This window comes from Mandrillus leucophaeus, unplaced genomic scaffold (assembly GCF_000951045.1).
Source record: "Mandrillus leucophaeus isolate KB7577 unplaced genomic scaffold, Mleu.le_1.0 Scaffold327, whole genome shotgun sequence".
Classification (NCBI taxonomy): Eukaryota; Metazoa; Chordata; class Mammalia; order Primates; family Cercopithecidae; genus Mandrillus; species Mandrillus leucophaeus.
Window position 1 is genome coordinate 2,117,250 of NW_012103443.1, and position 16,340 is coordinate 2,133,589.

Genomic DNA, 16,340 nt, shown 5'->3' on the forward strand with positions numbered 1-16,340 from the left:
AATATACAATTATTACATTATAGGAATTACAATTTGTAATATTATAATATTCACACTAGTAAGTTAAAGATCCACATTTTAATTTATAAAACAACTCTCCCCCCCAAAAAATATTTAGCTAAAAAAATCAGAAGATAGCCAATGATATAGATGATATTTCAATGATTAGAATACTAAATAATTCTCAACCCAAAAGGAGACAAGCAAGGAGGGACAATAAACACAAAGAACAGAGTGGAAAACTACAATACTAATAACATAAGGGTGTGTTCTAGTCACAGAATGAAGGCTGTAGTTTTCCAAGTAGAGAGGACATAAGAGGATTTTACCTTATTTTCATTTAAACATATAGATGGTATAACAGTAGAACAAGGAAGCTAATTAATATATTTTCCCTCCTATATATAAATGGCAGAAATGAACTCTTGATCTTAAATAGAACATTGACTGCTTATATTTTTTGAAGAGGTTGCTTGGCATAGTAGAAGAAACCCAGTCCTTCAAAGGGAGGCAATCATGAATGTAAATTCTAATTCTATCGGTTTACTCTATGTACTTGCCATGTGACCTTGAGTAGTAGGTACACGAATCCCCTGGAGCAGTTTTCTCGTCTATAAATGTAACTACTGATACTTTTCTCATAGAATTGCTGTAAAGATTAAATAAGATCACAATTATAATAAGCCTATAACATAGAGGACATTCAAAAAATTTTATTTCACCTCTTAGGCTATCTCGATAACTGCCTAACACACACACAAAAAAATGAGGACACAGTCCAAATTTTTGGTGAAAATGCCAATATGAAATAGCTTTGCTGGCCAGGTGTGGTGGCTCATGCCTGTAATCCTAGCACGTTGGGAGGCTGACGTGAGAGGATTGCTTGAGGCCAGGAGTTTGAGACCAGCCTGGCCAACTGGGTGAAACCCCATCTCTACAAAAAATGTAAAAATAGCTGGAAGTGGTGGGGCATGCCTGTAATCCCAGCCACTTGGGAGGCTGATGCACGAGAGTTGCTTGAACCCAGGAGGCAGAGGTGACAGTGAGCTGAGATTGTGCCATTACGCTCCAGCCTGGGTGACAGCGAGATTTTGTCTCAAAAAGAAAAAAAAAAAAAGGAAGAAAAGAGCTTAGTTATTAGACTGTAAGTGATGCCATTTAGTTTATCTTTCAGTGTCATCATAGCTCTCTTCTCCTGAAGGACTCTCTACATTTTTTTCAGTTTTTTCAGTTTTTAATTCAAGGTTATATCTTGTTCTACAGCCATGATCTATCTGCAGAGTTCTCTCTGCTTGAATTCCTTTTCCTTCTCTAGAGTGAGGGGTTTGTATTTATTTATTTATTTTGCTTGTGAAAAAGAAAAGAAGGAAAGAGTATCCTAAAGGATACTACTCAAAATAAATATGTCTCTTCTTGAAAATATTTCCCAAACCACGCATTTGTGTCACTCCAGTGACACTGAGCAAATTTGACCTGCTAAAGACACATTCTGGTTTCATAGTCCTAGGTGCGATGCCTTAATATCCTGCTTCATGCTTTTCAGAAAAATCAGACCTGAAAGTCTTTTGACCTTCGTGTGTGCAAGGTTTTGCTCTTAGGCTAACATGAGAGCATTCCGTCCAGCCAGTAACGTGCAGTTCCCCTCCTCACTAATAAGATTACTGTCACTAAAACGAAATATGAGATCTCGACTAGCCAGTTTGTGTTGCTTTAGAATTCTGCCCAAGGGAAACTTGTTTGTTATGTGAGTGCTTTAAAAATCAAGGGAATTGGAAAATATTGCTAACCCCATGCAATCTCATTTCCCTTCCGTAATGTTACTATGGCAACTCAGCATCCCTCTCCTTCTCTCTAGTCCAACTGCATATGTTGCCTTTCTTGAGGCAACCCCCTCTCAATCCCTCAAAATTGCCTTTGTCTAGCATTTTTCAACTGGAGATCAACACTATTCTATGCAGTTGAAAAACTGCTTTTTGGTCTACAGCTCATTCTAAGTTACTTTGTTCATTAATTATACATTTCTAGGAGTTGGAAGCAAGTAAGAATCCTTATTCTGCATCGAAAAAAAGCGTGGCTCTAATTTTAGGGAAAGGAATATGCCAGTTCTGTGCTGCATTGCAAAGCACAGTATCAACCATAGTTCTTTTGTTACGCTTATTAGTATTCCGAGTAGAAAAAGGGAATCTTATTTAGAGCAAATTTTGAAAGCTAAGAGACTTAGTCACATCCTTAAATCCCAATTTACAAGTCACTTATTCTATTAAGAATTTTACTTTTCTGCAAAAATAAGGTATTTTAATAGTGCTACTGAAGTAGCCAAAATAAGTCTACTCTTAAAAAGGATAACAAGGAAAAGAATTTTAAACAACTTACTAGAAAATATTTTTTAACTCGCCTGAAAACACATTCATTCACTCACTCCATTCATTCATTTACGCAGTAATTTTTATTAGGCAACTTTCATGGACATAGTACTAAGTTACCTCCTCTGTGAGATTCATTTATCCCTTAAGCTGGTAGCTTTGTCCTCAGAGATAAACTAGTGTTAAATAAAAAAATTATTCATGATACTTGTAAGAAAACAGTAAAGCTGACTTTATCCGAAGGGGGCACTACAAACGAATTTTATAGTGGTAAAGAGATCTAGCTCAACTCTGAATACAGCAAGGAAGGGTGGGAATTTATAGCCAAGGAGTAAGGTGTGAGGTCAGTAAATAGAAAATTACAAGGAGGAAATGTCAAAGGTAGGGGCAATTCTGGCTAAACTGGCTTGACAAGATTATTGCCAAAGGCAGGTCAGATTAATAAGAGAGGCAGGATGGGAAATAAGGAATTTGATCTAATAGTAAGGGTTGGGATTTTCATTAAACTGACCCAGTAGGAGGCTTGCTAAAACTGAACTAAGCAGACACTAACACATGGAAGGCCAAAAGTCAGGGTCTAGATGAGAAGAGAATTCAGAGAAGCTCGACGAGAGTTAAGTCAAGGAAGAGGATCTTTGTCACGAGAAATGTTCATGCATGCCCACAGGTAAAGAAAATACTAGGTAAAAAGTTACAGGTCCCCCAAAAGAGGTATAGAAAATAAGAAGTCTGGAAGGTAGAAAGATTCCATTTAATTTGTGAAAAGGTTTCAAAGAAATGCTCTGCTCTAAGATAGTAAGGATCCTGTAGGAAGTGGGAAGGGAACTCTCAGGTACATGAAGTGGCGTGGGCAAGACAGTAAAACAAGAAAAGCAGGGACTCTTACCAGAAGCTGCAGAGAGTTTGTTAATTGCAGTATAAGTTAAGGGAATCAGGAAAGGCCAAGTTGGACCAAGTATAGCAGGAACTGATTTTAGACGACTTAGAATGCTAACGAAGAATTTAGACTTGACTGAGGAGTAACTGTGAATGACAGTTACTGAAGATCATTTTGAACAGAATGGCATCCTACATCAGAACCGTGTGTCAGGAAAGTGAGCGATAGGCCACACCAGCTTCAAAGTCAAAGAAATTAGTTCAAAATTGATTTTTTTAACCAAAAAGTAGGAGTGAAGTAGAACCAATGCCTGCTAATTTTCCTCCTCTTTTTTTTTTTTTTTTAACTGAATTAAGTGTGAATCATTAAATGGCAGGTACTTTTCAGTCCCACTGTGGATCAGCTGGTCTTGCCCGTCTTCATGACTGCAAGAACTGTGATACTAATTAAAGATCTTACATTCACCCTAGGCACTCGTTTTCCACTGACCTGTCAATGTCCCAGCAGCTGGGCCAGCACTGCCTGTGCAGCGGGGCAGTCGCATCATTGACATCTTGTGCGGCTTCCTGATGAGGCATCCCTCCGGCCGCAATTTTGGCTACTCGAAGAGCTACACGCCTTTGAAAAGAGCCAGATTGAATTTGTAGATGATCCAAAGGAGACTGACACTTGAAGTCAGTGTTAAAGATACTACAAGGAAAGCTACAGTTGAAAGAGTTGTGCTTCAGGTAGCTCTTCGCAGTTCAGCTAGAGCTGATGAGTTGTACCTTGGGGAAACAGCTGACTTTGTCATGGAAGCAAGGTGATTCAAGGAACAATGGCTAAAGAAGGTAACACTTCACAGCTCTTCCACTGGTGAAATGTCACCTTTCCCTGCTGAGTCTTTTAGACGCCACATGTTGTTAGTAAACAAACAGAGATCAGAGGTAGCAGCTTCTGAAGGTAGCTAAGGGAAGGCTAAGAGTGGCTGCAAGTGTGAGCACAGGGACTTTGCCTTAGTAACCCCTCTGAAGACACGCCTTGATTGTCTTGTAGAGCCAGCACTCATAGTTCAAGCCTCATTCTCAATTTGGTGCCGGCAGCCTTGGATGAGTAATTTCACTTCTTTGAACCTTGGAGTCTCTATTTATCAAATAAATACACTCTTGTAAGACTAATCATGAGGATATAATAAGATGCTGTCTTGGATTTGCTTCAAAATAATACAAGAAAAGGGTTTGACTTTTGGTCAGGATATAGATGAGTCTCGACTGAGCATGGGGTGACAATTGTTGAAGCTGAGTTAGGTACCCAGAGATTCGTTATAATATTCTGTCTGTTTTAATCTGCAATCTGTTTGAAATTTTTTATAATTAAAACTGTTCTTGAAAAGACAAAAATCAGGCCAGGCACAAAGGCTCACACCTGTAATCCCAGCACTTTGGGAGGCTGAGGCGGGCGGATCACCTGAGGTCAGGAGTTCAAGATCAGCCTGGCCAACATGATGAAACCCAGTCTCTACTAAAAATACAAAAATTAGCCAGGCGTGGTGACAGGTGCCTGTAATCCCAGCTACTCAGGAGGCTGAAGCAGAAGAATCGCTTGAACCCAGAAGGCGGAGGTTGCAGTGAGCTGAGATCGCGCTATTGTACTCCACCCTGGGCGATAAAGAGAGACTCCATCTCAAAAAAAAAAAAAGGCAAAATCAACAAAAAATGTGTATCTGTAAGAAGAAACAGTGAAACAGTATACCTCACAATATTAAGGAGTTGATGGTTGAGATAGATTTTGCTCTTAGCCAAACACTTTGCTAAGAGCATTTTGCTCTGTGGAAGATAATTTTCAAGGATGAATGAGTGCATTTTTCTGTGTGACCATAGTTTGAAATTATTGATGAAAAGAGTCAGACCCTGGTAAGATATTTGAATACATTTATTCTGAGCTAAATATGAGTGACTAATGGCCCGTGATGCAACCCTTAGGAGATCCTGAGAACCTGTGCCCAAGGTGGTTCGGGTACAGCTTGGTTGTATACATTTTAGGGAGACATGAGACATCAATCAATATATGCAAGATGTACATTGCTTCCATCTGGAAAGGCAGGATAATGGAAGCGGAGGATCTTCCAAGTCATCAATGGATTCAAAGATTTTTCGATTGAAAGAGTTACTCTGATTGAAAGAGTTATTATCAATACAAAGGAATATCTAGGTTATGATAAGGGGTTGTGGGGACCAAGGTTTTGTCATGCAGATGAAGCCTCCCAGGCTTCAGAGAGAATAGATTGTAAATGTTTCCTATTGTTTCCAGACTTACAGAGTCTGTTCTAGCAGTAACTCCAAAAAGGAGGAGGGCAGAATGAGGCATGCCTGGCTTCCCCTACCCATCATGACCTGAACTAGTTTTGCAGGTTAATTTTGGAATGCTCTTGGCTGAGAGGAGGGGTCCATTCAGATGGTTGGGGGGCCTTAGAATTTTATTTTTGGTTTACAGACATATCTATGCATATTTTGTCATTTTTTACTTATTAGAATCTGCAGAAGAGAAAATGAAACAATTTTGACCTTTTAATTCATAAAAAACAATCACTGTACTGCAGTCTGTATGAAATTTTTTTGTGTGTAGGTGGTGGAAGGTGGATGTGATTTTTGTGTATTATTTCTCCATCATATGTTTTCAGGTTTTACATTATGAAGTAGACATTTGGACATTATTTTTTGCATGTTTCCAGATTTTATTTTATTTTATTAGCAAAATGCTGTTTTCACTTGAAAGGCTGCTTTACTTTGGTTTATAAAAGCAAATGTTTTAAATCAACATAAAAGGCAGAAGATATAAACATGTTCCAAAGAATGTTCAAATTAGGCCATGTACTATTTGCAATTAAAATTTTATTTTTAAATAACATTAATACTATTGAGATTTGGCTAGTAGTTTAGAAATAGGGTTGTACCTTGTTGCTTATAAGTTAGAATAATTAGGCTTACTTTCAAGATCTGCTCACACAGTCCAGAAAGTTATATGAACATAATGAATCAAATTTTGTGGTATTTTTAAGTATGACTAAGTACCAGTCTCAGGGATCTTCAAGTTGAGGAACTCATAAACCAAGAACACTTGTGAAAACTTCTCCAGCAGGATTGGGACCACTTAGTTTTAAGTGAATAACTCTCTACTTCCTCAGCTTCCTGCAGAGTCTCCCTTCCCACCTGTCCTTTAACACATATTCCCTCTGCCCTAGTACTAAGAAAAGCCTAGCTCTCTCACACACACATTGCCCAAGGGTGCAAAAACTCCTGAGGTGGTGGGGGCAAACAGAAGAATTCAAAATATTGGTGTTCTGCTGAGAACTGCATGATTCTAGTGATCTGATTAACCCCTTGCTGCCCACAAAAATCAAAGACCTAATAAAGTTGTCCTGTGATGGATCATTGAGAAGAATTTTGGGTGAAAGATCATGAAGTATGGAGGATCGGATGGATGAATTGACAGAAGTAGGCTTCAGAAGATGGGTAATAAAAAACTACGCTGAGCTAAAGGAGCATATTCTAAACCAATGCAAAGAAGCTAAGAACCTTGATAGAAGGTTAGAGGAATTGCTAGCTAGAATAACCAGCTGCAAGAGGAACATAAATGACCTGATGGAGCTGAAAAACACAGCATGAGAACTTCACGAAGCATATACAAGTATCAATAGCCAAATTGACCAAGCAGAAGAAAGGGTATCAGAGTTTGAAGACCACCTTGATGAAGTAAGGCATGCAGACAAGACTAGAGAAATAAGAATGAAAAGGAATGAACAAAGCCTCCAAGAAATATGGGACTTCATAAAAAGACTGAACCTATTATTGGAATACAAGAAGAAGACAGGGAGAATGGAAACAAGCGGGAAAACACACTTCAGGATATTATCCAGGAGAACTTACCCAACCTAGCAAAATAGGCCAACATGCAAATTCAGGAAATACAGAGAACACCATAAGATGCTCCATGAGAAGACCAACTCCGAGACACATAATATTCAGATTCTCCAAGGTCTAAATGAAGGAAAAACTGTTAAGGGCAGCTAGAGAGAAAGGCCAGGTCACCTACAAAGGGAAGTCCATCAGACTAACAGCAGACCTCTCAGCAGAAACTCTACAAGCCAAGAAATTGGGGGCCAGTATTCAACATTCATAAGGAAAAGAATTTTCAACCCAGAATTTCATATCCAGCTAAACTAAGCTTCTTAAGCGAAGGAGAAATAAAATCCTTTACAGACAAGCAAATGCTGAGGGATTTCATTACCACCAGGCCTGCCTTACAATAGCTCCTAAAGGAAGTACTAAACATGGAAAGGAAAAACCAGTACCAGCCACTGCAAAAACACACCAGAATATAAAGACCGATGAAACTATGAAGAAACAGAATCAACTAATGTACAAAATAACCAAATAGCAGCATGATAACAGGATCAAATTCACATATAACAATACCAACCTTAAATGTAAATGGGCTAAAGGCCACAATTAAAAGACACAGACTGGCAAATTGGATAAAGAGTCAAGACCCATCATGTGCTATATTCAGGAGGCCCATCTCACACGCAAAGACACACATAGGCTCAAAATAAAGGGATGGAGGAATATTTACCAAGCAAATGGAAAGCAAAAAAATAGCAGGGGTTGCAATCCTAGTCTCTGACAAAACAGACTTTAAATCAACAAAGGTCCAAAAAGACAAAGAAGGGTATTACATAATGGTAAAGGGAACAATTCAAAAGAAGAGTTAACTATTCTATATATATATGCACCCAATAAAAGATCACCCAGATTCATAAAACATTTTCTTTGAGACCTATAAAGAGACTTAGACTCCCACACAATAATAGTGGGAGAATTTAACACCCCACTGTCAGTATTAGACAGATCCATGAGACAGAAAATTAACAAGGATAGTTAGGATTTGAATTCAGCTCTGGATAAAGTGGACTTAGTAGACGTCTAGAGAACTTTCTACCCCAAATCAACAGAATACACATTCTTCTCAGTGCCACATGGCACTTACTCAAAAATCGATCATATAATTGGAAGTAAAACACTCCTCGGCAAATGCAAAAAAACTGAAATGATAACAAACAGTCTCTCAGACCACAGTGCAATGAAATTAGAACTCAGGATTAAGAAACTCACTGAAAACTACACAATTATATGGAAATTGAACAGCCAGCTCCTAAATGACTCCTGGGTAAACATTATGAAATTAAGGCAGAAATCAAGAAGTTCTTTGAAGCCAATGAGAACAGAGAGACAGTGTACCCGAATCTCTAGGATGCAGCTAAAGCAGTGCTAAGAGGGAATTTTATAGCACTAAATGCCACATCAGAAAGCTTGAAAGATCTCAAATCGACACCCTAATATCACAATTAAAAGAGCCAGAAAGGCAAGAACAAATGAATCCAAAAGCTAGCAGAAGACAGGAAATAACTAAGAGAAGAGTTAAAGCAGATAGAGACATGAAAAGCACTCCAAAAAATCAATGAACCCAGAAACTGTTTTTTTTTTTGAAAAAATGAACAATATAGATAGACTGCTAGCTAAACTAATGAAGAAAAGAGAGAAGACTCAAATAGACAATAAAAAATGACAAAGGAGATATCACCACTGACCCCACAGAAATACAAACTACATCAGTGAATACTATAAACAGTTTTATGGAAATAAACTGGAAAATCTAGAAAAAATGGATAAATTCCTGGACACATATACCCTCTCAAGATTAAGCAGGAAGATGTCAAATCCCTGAATAGACCAATAACGAGTTCTGAAATTGAGGCAGTAATTAATAGCCTACGAACCAAAAAAAGCCCAGGATCCAGATGGATTTACAGCTGAATTCTACCAGAAATACAAAGAGGAGCTGGTACCATTCCTTCTGAAACTCTTCCAAACAATTAAAAAGGAAGGACTCCTCCCTAACTCATTTTATGAAGCCAGCATCATCCTGATACCAAAACCAAGAAGAGACACAACAAAAAAAGAAAACTTCAGGCCAGTATCCCTGATGAACATTGATGAGAAAATCCTCGATAAAATACTGGCAAACCAAATCCAGCACATCAAAAAATGTATCTGCCACGGGGAAATCAGCTTCATCTCTGGGATACAAGGCTGGTTCAACTTACGCAAATCAATAAACATAATCCATCACATAAACAGAACCAAAGACAAAAACCACATGATTATCTCAATAGATGCAGAAAAGGCCTTTGATAAAATTCAACATCCCTTCATGTTAAAAACTCTCAACAAACTAGGGATTGATGGAACATATCTCAAAATAATAAGAGCTATTTATGACAAACCCACAACTAATACCATACTGAATGGGCAAAAACTGGAAGCATTCCCTTTGAAAACTGGTACAAGACAAGGATGTCCTGTCTCACCACTCCTATTCAACATAATATTGGAAGTTCAGACCAGAGCAATCAGTCAAGAGAAAGAAATAAATCATACTCAAATAGGAAGAGAGGAAGTCAAATTATCTCTGTTTGCAGATGACATGATTTTATATTTAGAAAACTCCACCATCTCAGCCCAAAAACTCCTTAAACTGATAAGTGCCAAATCATGAATGAACTGCCATTCACAATCACTGCAAAGAGAATAAAATACATAGGTATACAGCTAACAAGGGATGTGAAGAAACTCTGCAAGGAGAACTACAAACCACTGCTCAAGGATATAAGAGAGGATGCAAACAAATGAAGAGGATGCAAACAAATGAAGAAACATTCCATCTTCATGGATAGGAGGAATTAATATCATGAAAATGGCCATACTACCCAAAGTAATATATCGATTCAATGCTATTCCCATCAAACTACCATTGGCATTCTTCACAGAATTAGAAAATCTATTTTAAATTTCATATGGAATCAAAGAAGACCCCATATAGCCAAGAAAATCCTAAGCAAAAAGAACAAAAAGAACATGCTACTTCACTTCAAACTACACTACAAGGCTACGGTAACCAAAACAGCCTGGTACTGGTACCAAAACAGACATATAGACCAATGGAGCAGAACAGAGACCTCAGAAATCTGCAACCATCTGATCTTCAACAAACCTGACAAAAACAAGTAATGGGGAAAGGATCTCCAGTTCAGTAAATGGTGCTGGGAAAACTGGCTAGCCATATGCAGAAAACTGAAATTGGACCCCTTCCTTACATCTAATACAAAAATTAGCTTAAGGTGGTTTAAAGACTTAAACGTAAAACACAAAACCATAAAAACCCTAGAAGAAAACCTAGTATTCAGCACATAGGCATGGGCAAAGATTTCATGACAAAAATGCCAAAAACAATTGCAACAAAAGCCAAAATTGACCAATGAGATCTAATTAAACAGAAGAGCTTCTGCACGGCAAAAGAAACTATCATTAGAGTGAACAGGCAACCTACAGGATGTGAGAAAATTTCTGCAATCTACCCATTTGTCAAAGGGCTAATATCCAGAATCTGCAAAGAACTTAAACAAATTTACAAGAAAAAACCTCATCAAAAAGTGGACAAAGGATATGAACAGACACTTCTCAAAAGAAGACATTTATGCGGCCAAGAAACATATGAAAAAAAGTTCAACATCACTGATCATCAGAGAAATGCAAATCAAAACCACAGTGAGATATCATCTCACACCAGACAGAATGGTAGTTATTAAAATGTCAGGAAACAATAGATGCTGGGGAGGCTGTGGAGAAATAGGAACACTTTTACACTGTTGGTGGGAATGTAAATTAGTTCAATCATTGTGGAACACAGTATGGCAATTCCTCAAGGATCTGGAACCAGAAATACCATTTGACCCAGCAATCCCATTACTGGGTATATACCCAAAGGAATATAAATCATTCTACTATAAAGACATATGCACAGGTATGTTTATTGCAGCACTATTTACAATAGCAAAGACATGAAACCAACCAAAATGCCCATCAACAATAGACTGGAGAAAGAAAATGTGGTACATTTACATCGTGGAATACTATGCAGCCATAAAAAAGAATGAGATCATGTCCTTCTCAGGGACATGGATGAAGCTGGAAGCCATCATCCTCAGCAAACTAACACGGGAACAGAAAACCAAATACCTCATGTTCTCACTTACAAGTGGGAGTTGAGCAATGAGAACACATGGACATAGAGAAGCGAACAACACACACCAGGGCCTATTGGGGGCTGGGGGGTGAGGGGAGGAACTTAGAGGATGGGTCAATAGGTACAGCAAACCACCATGGCACACATGTACCTATGTGACAAACCTACACGTTCTGCACATGTATCCCATTTATTTCTTTTGGAAGAAATTTTTTAAAAAATTTTTGAAAGACAAAAAAAGATCATTAAGTAATTTGTCACATGGAATTCAGAGAATTTGTAACTCTAGGCCGGGCACAGTGGCTCAAGCCTGTAATCCCAGCGCTTTGGGAGGCCGAGACGGGCGGATCACGAGGTCAGGAGATCGAGACCATCCTGGCTAACACGGTGAAACCCCGTCTCTACTAAAAAATAAAACAACTAACCGGGTGAGGTGGCGGGGGCCTGTAGTCCCAGCTACTTGGGAGATTGAGGCAGGAGAATGGCATAAACCCGGCAGGCGGAACTTGCAGTGAGCTGAGATCCGGCCACTGCACTCCAGCCCGGGCGAAAGAGCGAGACTCCATCTCAAAAAAAAAAAAAAAAAAAAAAAGAATTTGTAACTCTACTACAACAGTCTATGCGAACAAGTTTTCTCAGCACTAATATCTATAAAAGCAAAAATCAGGGCTAATATTGATGCTGAACCCTGTCTCGTTCTAGCAATAACGAATCTTCATTAGCAGATACATAAACTAGTCATGAAAAAAGCATATCCCATTAAAAGAGAAATTTTTAATACATTGTTTTTGTGGAATGGTCACAAAACTTTTTATATATTTTTGCTGTTTTGATTGGTTATATTCAAATAATTATAGTAATAATCCAATCAGATGATTCATTTTTTATACTTAGAGGCATGTGTTGTCAGGAAATATTTAAACCTTTCTTAAATTTAAACTGATACAATTTTATGGCAGAGAAATATGTGGTAATTAATAAAAAACCTTCAAGCATAAAATTACATTAAGATAAAATTATGTATGCGGAAATGGAATGGAAATAGAAACTCAAGAGGAAAAAGAACCAATGTAGAATTTCTATTACAGATTTCTATTTAACAGTTTATTCATGTGTTTTTGTTAATGGAGAGCATCAAATTTCTTGTAGTACTTAGATTTTATTGGCTATTCAAAACAGTAGTGGAAAAGCTACACATTTAAATGTTGATATTCAGACTTGTGGGAAATTACATACTTTGCAGCTACTTAAACTTATGAAAAAATGTAGTTTTCAACCTAAAATAAGAAAGTATTTTATGAAATAAACGAGCAAATGTTTGAAGCCCACTTGTCCACAGCATGTTGGGTGCCATACTGGATCTTGAAGAAGTACACTGCACTCATAGAATTTATTGTCAAATTTAATTGGTGATGTTTCCTTTGTTCAACAGGATGGTCTGACACCACTGCACTGTGGAGCAAGGAGTGGCCATGAGCAGGTGGTAGAAATGTTGCTTGATCGAGCTGCCCCCATTCTTTCAAAAACCAAGGTAATTTCTTTTCAGGTTTCTGGACATTGGACTGTATTTGTTTTGATAGTTATATGATCCAGCCTTTTGAATCACATAGAAAATGAATCAGAGTAGTTATGTTCACCAAATCTTTACAGAACCTCAAAATAAGTTGGAGCTTATTAAAATTTTATGTAGAATGTGCTACACCACAAAGTCATTTGTGTGTGTGTGGTTTCTGTTTTGTTTCAGGAATGCTTACTGCTTGATTTTACTCTGTGAAATTTTCATAGCTCAGAAATAATTGCTTGTCAGGTTAAGAAAGACTAAAATTTCTACACTCTCTAAAGTATGGATGCTGGCTGTGTTTAGCCCCTCAGCTTATTTCTTGAGAGTTCACAGGCTATTAAGAAGGTCGAGGATATCGCTTAGCTGATGAACACTGGAAACTTTGGAAATATTGCACCTTGATTGGGCTTTTGGGAATGTTGATATATCTGAAAGGAACACATGATGATTGCCTGAAAAAAAATAATGATTGACTTTCTTTTAGACTTTTTTTTAATAGTAAAACCATTTGACATCATTTGAAGAAAAGAATATTTGCAAATAAATTTTGAGACATATAAACCACCTTATTGTCACTACTATTTTTATTTATTAAACCAATGATTTTTTTAGAAAAGATACTAAGCTTTACTAAGAGCTTTAATCTCTAAACATTATCAAAGCAACAAAAGCACATATTATTTCTATTTTCACTCTGGTCAGTGTTTCCTCAACAATATTAGGAAGACTAGACAGGGTTGAGATGGTCTGGACAATTCCATCACTCATTTAAAATGTAGGGTTTAGACTGGTGAGCTGTTGAGGGTGTTGTCTAATGGAATTAAACGTCCATGATGTTTTCATTGTATATGATGACACCTTGGCCTTTTGAGTGTTTCTTATCTTGACGATTCTATTTGTTCTTTTCGTTTTACATATCCCGTATCTATTTTCTTTCCTCCTCCACTGCTGTCTTCTAAGCCACATTATCATTTCTCACTGAACCACTGTAGTAGCTTCCTCTTGGTCCCCCATTTACCTTTTTGCTTCTTCACAAATCAGTTCCCACTTTGCAGTCAAAGTCGCCATACAAACTGTCATCCAAATCATGTCAGCCTCCTGCTTAAAAACCCTCCCACTAATCCCCATTGTTCTCTTTCAAATTGATTTTCATTTTCTCAAAGCAATAAGGAAGAATGTTAAAAATCAGAGAGTTGCTCATCTTTTTTCTCCTATTCATCTCATTGCTTTGGATTTTTTCTGAGAAATCTTGACTTTTTTCTTCCAACCTTTTAATTTTCAAGAACATTTTCTTGTTATCTGATAGCTTCTTTTCTTAAAGTATCCTGTTCTTGTTTAATGGGTACAATATTTTCTGTTACTTTTCTGAGAACATTTGAGATAACTTTCTTGCAATTTAGTTTTTCTGTTTCCCGAATGTCTCTAATTCCTCAGATTTCCTTTTTTTCCTCTTTTTTTTTTTTTTTTTTTTTGCTTTGGCTCTATCTTTTGTATTGAAGGCTTCCCACAATGGCTGTACCTGACTGTGTCAGGCACAAACATGTGAGTGGCAGCTCTAAAGAGTTTAGGCAGTGCTGATCAGGTGGCAGTGATTAAGAGGGGCTCTTTAATGTCAGGATTATGTTCCCTTTACCGTAGGTGGTACAGTTTTTTGAGAGACAAATCCACCAACCTTTGCAGTGCACACCTGTGTGAATACCGTCTGAGTAGGGGAAAGAGGCTGCCAGTCTTGTGCTTTATGCATACTTTAGTCATAATATTGATAACTAATATTTACATAGTGATTACTGCTTGTCAGGCTCTATGTTCTTTACACGTATTAACTCATTTAATCCTCATTAAGTGAGATACTGGTATTACTGTTATTCCCTTTTAATAGATGAGGAAACTGAAACCCAAAGAGATAAAGTAGCTTTCTCAAAATATCTCGGTTAGTGGCAGAACAAGGATTTGAACCCAAGCAGCCTAACTTTAACGCCTGCATTCTCCTTCCTTTTTCTGTGATCACCTATTCTCGGTCCAAATCCTCATCACTGCCCTCTGTTCTGCCTGGGCCCTTGAGTCTGAATCTCTCTAGTTCACCTTCTCCAGACACTAATTCTGGTGTCCTTCAGGCTAGAAGGAGGTAGTTATCTGACTTTGCTGAGTTGGGAAGGGCCTGGAGACCTGACAGCTCCACACACAGTCTTTGATCCGATTTTACTTGCAGCCCCAAGTCTCATCTTATCTTCTGAGGTACTACGCTTCCATAGCCTCCACCTTTTGAGGATTTGAAAGGCAAATCAGCTTGTCTTTTTATTCCCAGCAGTGTGCTGGAGCCTGATTGTATTGGCTCATGAGCTGGTTGTGTACATCTCTTCCCAATTCCTCATTCAGTAACATCAGATGGACGGCTTGAAATTGGTTGTTGTGGGGGGATTGACAGCATGGAAATTGGCTAGTGCTACACACTGGGGCTTTTCTTTTTCCAGGAGTTGGATGTTAAACATTTGTCAGCACAGCACTGATTCTACTGCTTCAGACACTTAGGTTTCAGCCTCTCTCTTCGACTGGATGAATGATCACACTCAAATCCTCTTTTCATATTCTGAAGTTTGGAGACAACCCTCATCTGTTTTTTATTTCTTCCCCATTGTATATGTGGGAATGGAAAAGGACATGCACATGTGTGCCCTTCTGGATTTCACCCTTTAAATCTAGTATTGCTTTTTGGTGGAGTTTTGGGAGAGGAAGGATAAATATAGCTATCACATCTGCCGTGTTTGATCAGAAATCTCCCTCTGCACTGAGGATAGACTTCTTAAGATATTCTGACCACCTCTCTTCCTCATCTCCTCCCATTTTGCTCCTTCCTCACCATCTTCCAGCTAACCAGCCTTATTTTGCTTCCTAGACTACACCTTTGTTCTCATTTTCTGTTTGCTTGGTTTGAGTTCCCTCAGCTTGTTCCAGATCTCTGCGGTCCCCGTACATTCTTCAATGCAAATGTCTTCCTCATAAACAGGCGTTTTCTCATGATTTACCCCTCCCATCTTCACCACCCCCTGCCAGTGCCATCTGGCCATATTTTATTTTCTTTAGAGCTTTTAACACCATCTTGAAATTATATGCTTGTTTACTTGCTTGCTGTCTGGTTCTCTTCAATAGAATGAAAGCAAGAACTTTTCCTTGTTCAGTGCAATACCCACAAGCACCTGTATTTGTGCCCAGAACACAGTAGGGCTTCAGTAAATATTTGTTGAATGACTATTAAGTGAATGAGTACATTCCTAGGCTTAAGGCCATCTGACCGGTTCTTCAAGAATTTCGTCTTACTGAGCTAAGAAAGCCCATTACATTGGATCAGTATTTTCAGGCACCATATGTAATACCACCTCTTTCCATAGGGCAGATGGTCTTTTCTTTACTGTTTTCTTGT

At 38.1% G+C, this 16,340-nt stretch overlaps 1 protein-coding gene across 3 annotated transcripts in view; it reads left to right on the plus strand.

The window, feature by feature from the left end:
- Positions 1–16,340, plus strand: part of ANK3 (ankyrin 3, node of Ranvier (ankyrin G)) — a 600,548-nt gene that overhangs the window by 375,565 nt on the left and 208,643 nt on the right. For all 3 annotated transcript variants that reach the window (XM_011988324.1, XM_011988323.1, XM_011988322.1), the window contains exon 9: positions 12,794–12,892. In XM_011988324.1, coding sequence (XP_011843714.1) covers positions 12,794–12,892 — 99 coding nt within the window. The remainder of the gene's footprint in view (positions 1–12,793; positions 12,893–16,340) is intronic.